Source organism: Ceratotherium simum, chromosome 11 (genome assembly GCF_057802395.1).
Source record: "Ceratotherium simum simum isolate JZ-2026a chromosome 11, ASM5780239v1, whole genome shotgun sequence".
NCBI lineage: Eukaryota > Metazoa > Chordata > Mammalia > Perissodactyla > Rhinocerotidae > Ceratotherium > Ceratotherium simum.
Window position 1 is genome coordinate 2,425,896 of NC_141910.1, and position 9,520 is coordinate 2,435,415.

The following is a 9,520-nucleotide window of genomic DNA, read 5'->3' on the forward strand; positions in this document are numbered from 1 at the left end:
TGCCAAGAAGAGTATTCATTCATTCCTTATCTCCACAAATACTTTACCTGCAAAGAATGAATATCTCAATTCAAAGCCATGGGCTGTTTTAAGCAAGGTGGAAGATAATATGACAAACAGGACAGTCCCTTCTTCAGACTTACTTCTTCAACAGCACAGAATTCATCATATTCCCCTCACTTCCCACATTCTTGTATTTCCCTGAGATCAGCTATTTTATTTCAGTTTTTCTGTTGCAGGAACAACTCTCTTTAGGCCCTCTATATTAGGGTAGCATGACTCGAAGAGATTTATATAAAATTTCAAACAACAGCATGATCCAAGACACAACCCTCAGGTGCCCCAGGGCAACTCTGAATTTCTTGACTTTTTATAACCCCTGACATGGGATGAAAGGAGAATTTTTACTAATTACTTCTGGCATTTTGTATCAGATGTGAGGGCCATTAACTAGATTAAGGTAAAACAGAGAGTACAGTTAGTTTCTAAATACACGTCTATTTAGTCTATTTTAGGCAACAAAGGCAAAAATAGAGTTTATGCGAAACTTGTTTCATAAAAGCCCTTTGAAAAAAATGCAGACCCAAATCAAAATCCTCCTACATGTTTTCTTGCACAAAGCATGAACTTACCCTACTTCAAAAAGTTCCTATTATGATTGTGAGTAAGGAAGAACACAGTGTTTCAATAATAATAACTATATTTTTAAAAAATGTGCAACAGAATCAGTGGCTTTACAGCTTTACTCCCCAAATCCTCAAGTTCAGTTTTATGCTCGGTTCAATCAAATGGAAGTTGATTCACTTTGTCTTAAGCAATATGAAAATATCAGAAAAATGTGAAGAACTTATGCTAGACAGGTTGGACTTGCAGGCAATAAAACACTTTTTTTAAGCTGCTGTTTTGGTTTGCTGCTGTGGCCTTTGAAGAGAATTATGGGTTCAAAGTAGCCCTTTGCCCCTCAGCAGTCAGCATCTTCTCCATCTTTTATAGGGCACATCCCACCGAAGTTAGAGGCCTTGGTAGAAAAGCACCTCAACCTGCAGAGTTTTCTCCGTCTGTGAACATAAATCGTGGCAAGCACAAGGCTATTTTCAAGGGGTAACTTTACTACAGAGCCAAGGCCCAAGGGAGGGAAGTCAGCAGCAGTAGCCTGCCCAGGGCTGGGATCTCCCTTTGGTCATTGCTGGGTTCCCACATGCTCCCTCTACCCACACTCAGAGGGGGAAAGGATGGAAGACACCAGCATAAATAAAAGGAACACAGGAGTACAAGGTCACCAAAGTGCAGGTGCAAAAAACCCAAAGCAATTCCCCCGCCTCTACCAGTCCAGACTCGCCACCAAACCCTAGAGGAGGGGTGTCTCTTAGGTCACAGTACTTTTCTCTTCATTTCTCTTGATTTAGAAACAAATCAGCAGGGAGGACAAGGTTCTCAAGAACAGAAAAATCAAATCTGAAACGAGAGCAACACAATCCATTGGTAACCTTCATCTTTTTCCAGAGGAATATACCTTAGTGCTATGATTTTGGCAAAAAAAAGAAAAATGTTATAAAAGTTGCGGTTCAGAGAAAAAATTCAAAATTAAGACAAAATGACCCTCCACCATACAAACAGCAACTGATAAAATAAAAGCAAATAAAATTATTTTAAAAGTCAGTTTGAATTAAAACATACACTAAAAAGATACACACTTGGTGGAGGGAATATGGGAATCTTGGCTTCTGCTTTGTACCATTCTGTATTGTTTTGAATTTTTTTTTTTTTAATTAATTAATTTATTTATTTTAGTGTGTATGTGAGGAAGATCAGCCCTCAGCTAACATCTGTGCCCATCTTCCTCCACTTTATATGGGACGCCGCCACAGCATGGCCTGACAAGCAGTGCGTCAGCACGCGCCCAGGATCTGAACCCGGGCCGCCAGCAGCAGAGCGTGCGCACTTAACCACTACACCACGGGGCTGGCCCCTGTTTTGAATTGTTTACATGTGCATTTTTTTTAATCAGGAAAAAAATCATAATGAAGTAGGAGGAAAAAATCCTTATAGTCAATTCTCTGGGAAGGCACTAGGCCAGTGCTAAATTGTGAAACTGACCTATTGGGCTAGTTAGCAAAGATGTCCTGAGCTGAGTGGCTTATTCTGGAGCTGGCAGGACCTGTACACGTGAATTGTGTTGCCCGTAGGAAGTCAGGGAACAACTCACAGTCAGGCCACTGACTACTTTTACCAATGCCCTCCCTGTTGCTACATAGAAAGGGAAAGGAAGGGTGCATGGTGGCAAGGCAGTGGGAGTACAGTGTTCCCGCTCAGACAGGCTGCCTTTGGGGAGAACTCTACTCAGCTCCTGCTGCTGTGGGTGGAAGGAGGGCTTCGCTTTCTGGCAGAGGAATGGGCTGGCTGCACTCAGGAAATCTAGTCCACAGTGCTTAGCAGGGCTGATTTGGGGAGCTGGAGGCCTATATGTTTCTAGACTCGTCTGTCTTCAGGGACTGTAGTCTAGCGTTTTGCTACCTAAAGTGTGGTTCCAGCAGCATTCGGCATCACCTGGGAACTTCCTAGAAATGTAGAAGCATAGGCTCCATCTCATACCTGGTGAATCAGATTTTGCTTTTTATCACAATTCCCCCCAGGGTGATTCATATGCCTATTAAAATTTATGAAGCGCTGGTGTAGCAAAAAGCACAGGACGGGAGCCTAGGGAGTTGCCATCAGGTCTTGATTTTGTCACGAACTTGTAGTGGGAACTTAGGGGAAAAAATCGCAACGTTTCTGGGCCTGAGTTTCCTCCTCAGGGTGGGAGCTGTTGTAGAGTCCCTGAAGGTCTCTTCTAGTTCTAACACTGTAGACACACATATATAGATGCTTCTCCTTGGTGGTCTGAAAAGGCAGGGGCAATGGCAGCAGCACCCCCAGAATTAGCTGCCGCCACCATGCCAAGCCCACTGCTGGGCCCATCTGAGACTGCATGTCCCTCCCACGGACCTGGGTCTTCCTTCCTTACCTTCTGGTCCAAACGCTGGTAGTCACTGGCCTTTGGCCGGCGAGCAACTTTGGATCTTTTTCCTTCCAGGACAAAAGCAATAATCTGGGGAAAGGAAAAAGAGAATGATTAACAAGTGGCTCTATGACGACATATTTCAGTCTGTGAAATCAGAGATAGTCACCTGGTAGTACATTTGTTAATGACTCTGACAGTAAAAAGAGCAGTATGCCCACAAGAGACCTATTTAAATCATAACAAGTTTAAGGAGGGCAGGGCCTAGTTATATCAGAATCCTTTATACTGCTAAAGAGGAAATAACAGATGGAGGAAGGCTCTTCTGAGCTCCAGCCTGTGGGAGTCTGTATGATTTACTCCAGAGCACTCAGTCAAAGATCTGCCAACCTCTTCCCAGAGAGCTCCAGGCTAAGAATTTCCATTTTTTTAAGTCATAAGCAATAATTATTCCTTACTTGCAAATGTACTTTCACCCCATACTCTGCTTCATCTTAGCCTTACCCTCTCATTTCACACCTGAAGTTACTCTCCATGATGAACACTTGGATGTAGAATAAGGAACGCACCATTTTTACTTAATGTCTTTCCTCATTCCTTACAGCCATTGGCCTTATGGCCATCATGAATTGAACTATCCAATTTTAATTAGACTACAGAAACTACTACATTCTTAGAGTTCAATAGGAAATGTTATCATTTTGTCATTAGAGTGGCTGCTAAGAGACACAGATATTACTTCACACCAAATCCTGCTAAAGAAGTAAAAGATGAGTGTATCTGTGCAATTTCTGGCCTTTCTTCTAATCAGAAACTCAACTGACTGCAGAAGATAGTCCCTGGGCCCTTTGCTGTTGATGCTGAAGACTGTGTAACTGAAACCATTCTTTCTGCTGCTGCAGATGGAAGACAAAAGCTTGGGAAAGGAAGCTAGAAACGATGCAGTCTCAAGAGTGGAAAGGGGAAGATAAGTGCTCTAACTACTTACAAACTATCAGGTACTCAGGTCCTCTGAAGCTGTGAAGGATCTAAGTTCAAGGTTATGGGAGGAGACCACAGTTCAGATCAGATCATAATAATTCCTAACTTGGCACCTAATGCAGCAGCAGAGGGCACTTAGAGGAAACAGACCTGAAAACAAATGATTTATAAAACAAGAGTCAAGAGCCCTAGCTAGGTCTGAGAGAAAACTGAAGTTTGTCTTAAAATCCCCGGTGCTCACAGGCAGATGAGTAATGGATACACTCATACACTGAGCTTTCAGGGTGGAGGAAATCCCATTCCTCTTCCTAAGGCAACTCTTGACTTACCTTCCGCTTGTTGTGATAGGCAATATAGAGGACAGCAACAAGAATGGCTGCAGTCACCAGATATGCAAAGAAGTGGCTGCTCTCTGCACTGGCACTTCCAAGACTGTCCTTATAAACATCATCCTTCTCCCCACGCATGGAATCCGAAAGGACCCCTTCACGGTTCTCACTGGCGGCAAGGCTGGGCATTTCTTTCTCTTCTTTGGGTGGTGAACCTTCTTCAGGCTCCGTATCACCTTCGTCAGCCTCCTTGGGCTCCACTTCTTCAGCAATCTCTGAAGGCTTACCTTCTCCCTCCTGCTGGGGATAAGCGGAGTGAGAGTCCACTAATACTGTCTCCCCAGATTCAGTTTTGGAAGCATGTGAAGTCTCTCCGTTGTCGCCTGGCGTGTTTAAATCAGGCTTGGTGGACTCTTTGTTATCAGAGGGGTTGGAGACCGGGTGGTCTTCCACAGACTGCCCCTCCTGAGCCAGCGTGCCAGAGCCATTGTTCAGGGGCTGCTTCTCCTGAGCCAGCGTGCCAGAGCCACTGTTCGGGGGCTGCCCCTTCTGATCTGGCTTGTTAGAGCTGTCGTTCGTGGACTGCTGTCCCTCAGCGAGTCTGAGGGAATCTTCTCCTTGAAGCGGCTGGCTCGAGGCGGCCTGGCTGGAGTCTCCTTCTGTACGAGACTGATTTTTCTCCGGAGTCTCTCTTTTCTCCAAAATGGGAGACAGCTTTTCGTTGGCTGACGAGGGAATGACCGGCGCGACTCCTGAAACAGAGAAACCAGTGGTCCTGAAAAGAGACCGGCCGGCAGAACGGAACCCTCAGAGCTAGGAGAGACCGGGACAACGGGTAAACGGGGGCGGGAGGACGATGGCGAGCGGAGTGCTGGGTACGGCAGGGAAGAAGGGAGCTCAGACGGCGACCGGCCATGGTGAGGAGGGTGGGCCTAGGGGCGAGAGTGGCATTACTGAGGTGCAGAGGGGGGGTCTTACCCGCCGCTGCGACGGTCACAAGCACCAAAGCAACCAGGAACCTCATCCTGCACCGACTCCACTTCCGCTCTCTATGACTCGCGAGATTCGCGGGCGACGCAGTGCTCATAGCCCCGCCCCTTCCTGTGCGTCCCCCTCGGCAGCGCCCGGGGGAGGGGAGGGGCTTGGGACAAAGCCCGAGTGGTCCGTGGTTACAGTTTCCCTCCTGGGGTGGTAGGGGTTTTCTCGTGGAGGCGGCTGCTGGTGCCTGTGGAAGGCGTGTCCACCTTTCCTGGTTTCTTTGCTGCACAGCAGCCGCAATAGACCGTCACTACCCTTTTCCTCCTTTCCTCCCGTGCTTTGGAGACAATACAGGCCGAGCAGGAGCTCCCTGGCCCGCGGACAGCCCCACGGGAGGGACGTTGCTGGGGCCGGGCGCCTCTTCGACCCGTCCTCTGCTCGCATTTTTAGCTTCTCCCGTCTTGTGGTTCTTTCCCCGCAACAGACAAACGTGCTGTGCTCAGGTCTCTCCCATCTGGAAAGAGACCCATCCCGTCACTTTTATAGCGGGAGCCTTAGCATCCCGGCTCCTCTCTCCTGCCTCCGTGGAAACTGTCCCTGGAGGTCGCCAAAGATCTTTTCTAAAAAAGTACATCCTTTTTCTGATCATAAAAGTTACTCATATTCACTGTAGAAAATTTAGTGAATGTACAGAAGTAGAAAACAAAATCTTTGTCCCACTCTTCCGGGATAATCACTATTAATGTTTTAGTGTATTTTCTGTCTTGGAAACATTTAGTATTTTGATTAGATAATGCATTCTAATAGTTCAAAACCAAAATGGATTTAAAATATATATATATTGGGCTGGCCCCGTGGCTTAGCGGTTAAGTGCGCGCGCTCCGCTGCTGGCGGCCTGGGTTCAGATCCCGGGGGCGCACCGACGCACCGCTTCTCCGGCCATGCTGAGGCCGCGTCCCACATACAGCAACTAGAAGGATGTGCAACTGTGACATACAACTATCTACTGGGGCTTTGGGGAAAAAATAAAAATAAATAAATAAATACAATAAAATAAAATATATATATATATACCGTGAAAAGTTCTTGCTCCTTAGCTCACTGTTTAAAATTACTCTTACGTTTATACATTAGTTGTTGCTTAAAATCGTTTCATGAACATTTGCCAGGCTAGGTGCTTTGTAGGCAGTGATTTTTAGAAAATGATAGCCCCTAATTTAACAGAGCATGTAATCTAGTGGGGCACACAAATATTAATCAAATATTTACACGAATTGTGTGTGTGCATTCCAAGAAATGCCAAGAAGGAAGAGTATAGAAGCTCTGAGCTCTGTTGAGAAAGGGGCTTTTGAGCTAAGGACCAAAGAGTGTAGGTATTTCCCAGGTGAGGTTGAATGGAAGAGGAGAATGAGCTTACTTGGCTGAGTGTACAGCATGTGCAAACGCCTGGAAGCAGGTAGGAACCTGCTCTTTTGTGTAAATCTAAAGACTAGGATAGGATTGTCAGATAACAGAACAAAGAGAATAGCAGGGGATGAGGCTGGAGCAGAGCCAGATTAAGGAGTAAATGATCTGGGAGTTGTCCAGAACATAAACCTCTATGGGACACAAAAGTACATCAGAAAATATGCCAGTTAACTCAGGTTAAAATGTAATCCCACTCCTGCCGAAAAGGACTACAGCTGCCAGAGGAAATAACACTCCTCTGTAGCACAATATTTGGGTTACGTGGCATGTGGTTCTAGTCAGTTGAAATTCTGAAAAATTTCAAGAAATAGTATAGTATGTGGCATAAATATAGTTTTTAGGAACAAGTACTTTATTTTTTTATTTAAAAACTCTTTAATATGCTTCTCTGTTATAAGAAAGTCTCTCTCACACACACCCTCATTACTGAGGAAAGAATAAGAATCATAGAGAAGTGAGAAATATTTTACCAAATTATTTCAGAACAGTGACTCCGCTTTGGCTAAAGGGAGTGAATTGGTAAATGAATCTGTTTCTAAAAGAAAGTTCTCCCTACCTCCCTCACATAAATATTTGATGAACATTAAAGGATATTGGCTTAGCAGGGGTGTGTGTGTGTGTGTGTGTGTGTGTGTGTGTGTGTAGGGAGGGGAATGGCAAATTATTAAGCCTGACCTGGTGTCCACTTTATTAGGCAAGAGAGGAAACACGGGTCCAAAACATGCAGAGTTAATGGGACATGCCCAGGTTTTATATTTTATCTTAACAGTAATGAGAAGCTATTAAAGAGGTTTAAGATTTAAAAATCTTAAACCTAATTTAAAATTAAATTAAAAGTAATTTAAAAATCCCAGTTGGGATTTTTTGAAGATCAGTTTGGTTGTAGAGTGAAGAATCTACTCTTGGGGTAGGGAGAGAAAAGTCGATTTAGGAGTTAATCAGGAGACTGTTGCAGTAGTCCAAGTTGGACTAGCATAGGCACTGTGAGGCAAGTGGTTGGACTCAAGATAAATTTGGGAGGTAAAACCAACAGGCCTTGGAAATGAATTGGATATAAGGGGAAGGGTGATGGAGAGGAAGGTGTGGACAATGAGATTTGATGCGGGTCGGGCATAGAGACTGAATTTGCTTCTAGTCGTGTATTTAAGATGTGTGAGAGACAGTTAAATAGAGATGTCTGGAAGGTAGTTAGAAATGTGAGCATGGAGTTCCTAAATATAGGAACCATTTTCCTAACTAACTTAAATATTGTTCAAAAATCATAAGTGTTAATGGATTCATGAAAAGTGATTTATGAGCTCATCTTAATTTTTGTGACAGTTCCCTTATTATTGGAGATCTGGATTATTTTCTGTTTTCTACTGTTAGTAACTATTATTTATTATCAGGTACTGGTTAAGTGCATTTTAAGATGAGACAGGGCCGGCACCATGGCTTAGCGGTTAAGTGCGCGCGCTCCGCTGCTGGAGGCCCGGGTTCGGATCCCGGGCGCGCACCGACGCAGTGCTTCTCCCGCCATGCTGAGGCCGCGGCCCACGTACAGCAACTAGAAGGACGTGCAGCTATGACATACAACTATCTACTGGGGCTTTGGGGGAAAAAAAATAAATTAATTAAATTAAAAAAAAGATTCTTTAAAAAAAAAAAAAAGATGAGACAGATCCTCAGAAAGATTAAGCAACTTGCTTGATGTCGTGCTGTTATCTTACCCAACTATGGATAGCAGTGAGTATTCTTAGTCTGCTAATTTGATAGGAGAAAAATAGTCTCTGTTATTCTTTAATATTTATTGCACAAGTAATTCACATGACTTTTAGCAATTTATAAGTATCAATTTCTTCATTATGAAATGGAAATGTGTTGAGAATTAGAAAATTTATGTAGAGTATTTAACACAGTATCTAGTATATAATTAAGGCTCCTCAAAGTTATTACAAGTGATATGTTCATTATAGAGAAATTAAAAAATAAAGATAAACCAAAATAAGAAAATGAAAATATCCTGTAATCCAGAGCTACTATCATGAATATTTTGTTGGCTCTCCCTTTTTTATGGGCATCTATGTACATATGATAGAGTATTAACTGAAAATAAAGCAAGTTATAAAACCATACATACAATTCTTTTTTTTTTTTTAAAGATTTTATTTATTTATTTATTTTTCCCCGCAAAGCCCCAGCAGATTGTTGTATGTCATAGCTGCACATCCTTCTAGTTGCTGTATGTGGGACGCGGTCTCAGCATGGCCGGAGAAGTGGTGCGTCGGTGTGCGCCCAGGATCCGAACTCGGGCCGCCAGCAGCGGAGCATGCGCACTTAACCGCTGAGCCACGGGGCCAGCCCAATACATACAATTCTTATCTTGTAGGCCTTTTTGTAGCTTTAGTGCTACCACTAGCCATGTCACTTGTCTTCTGGGACACTAACATCTTGTTTTTCAATGTTTCTTTACTCAACATCCTTTGAGGGATCCCAATTGTCATAGAACTGAGTGTTTCTAGAAGGAAAGTGAAATCAACAGTATCAAATACAGAACACAGTTAAGGAAGATAAGGACTTAGAATTAGATACTTCAGTAGAGTGGTGAGAGCAAAACCTGGTTGCAGTGGGATGAGCACTGAATGGAAGGTAAGTAGAAACTAACTCTTTCTGGAAGTTTGGATGTGAAACAGAGGGTTTCTAATATGGGAGATGATTGAGCTTTTTTGTTGACTGCGGGGAAGAACTCATTAGACAGAATGACCAAGATTACAAGACAGATTCGATG

The 9,520-nt window shown here is 43.7% G+C and overlaps 1 protein-coding gene across 1 annotated transcript; it reads right to left on the reverse strand.

Moving 5' to 3' along the window:
• Positions 1-682: 682 nt before the first annotated feature.
• Positions 683-5,392, reverse strand: TGOLN2 (trans-golgi network protein 2). Its single transcript, XM_014792739.2, has 4 exons — positions 5,287-5,392; positions 4,309-5,060; positions 3,005-3,088; positions 683-1,455 (listed from the first exon to the last, which is right to left on the reverse strand). The coding sequence occupies exons 1-4, from the start codon at positions 5,330-5,332 to the stop codon at positions 1,450-1,452; spliced, it is 888 nt and encodes a 295-aa protein (XP_014648225.1). The 5' UTR covers positions 5,333-5,392; the 3' UTR covers positions 683-1,449.
• Between the last annotated feature and the right edge of the window lie 4,128 nt (positions 5,393-9,520).

Coding starts and splice junctions, on each gene's coding strand:
- TGOLN2 (XM_014792739.2), bottom strand. CDS start 5,332: ATGAGGTTCCTGGTTGCTTTGGTGCTTGTGACCGTCGCAGCGGCGG. Junction 5,061..5,286: donor TGTGACCGTCGCAGCGGCGG/GTAAGACCCCCC, acceptor TCTCTGTTTCAG/GAGTCGCGCCGGTCATTCCC. Junction 3,089..4,308: donor CCTATCACAACAAGCGGAAG/GTAAGTCAAGAG, acceptor TCCTTTCCCCAG/ATTATTGCTTTTGTCCTGGA.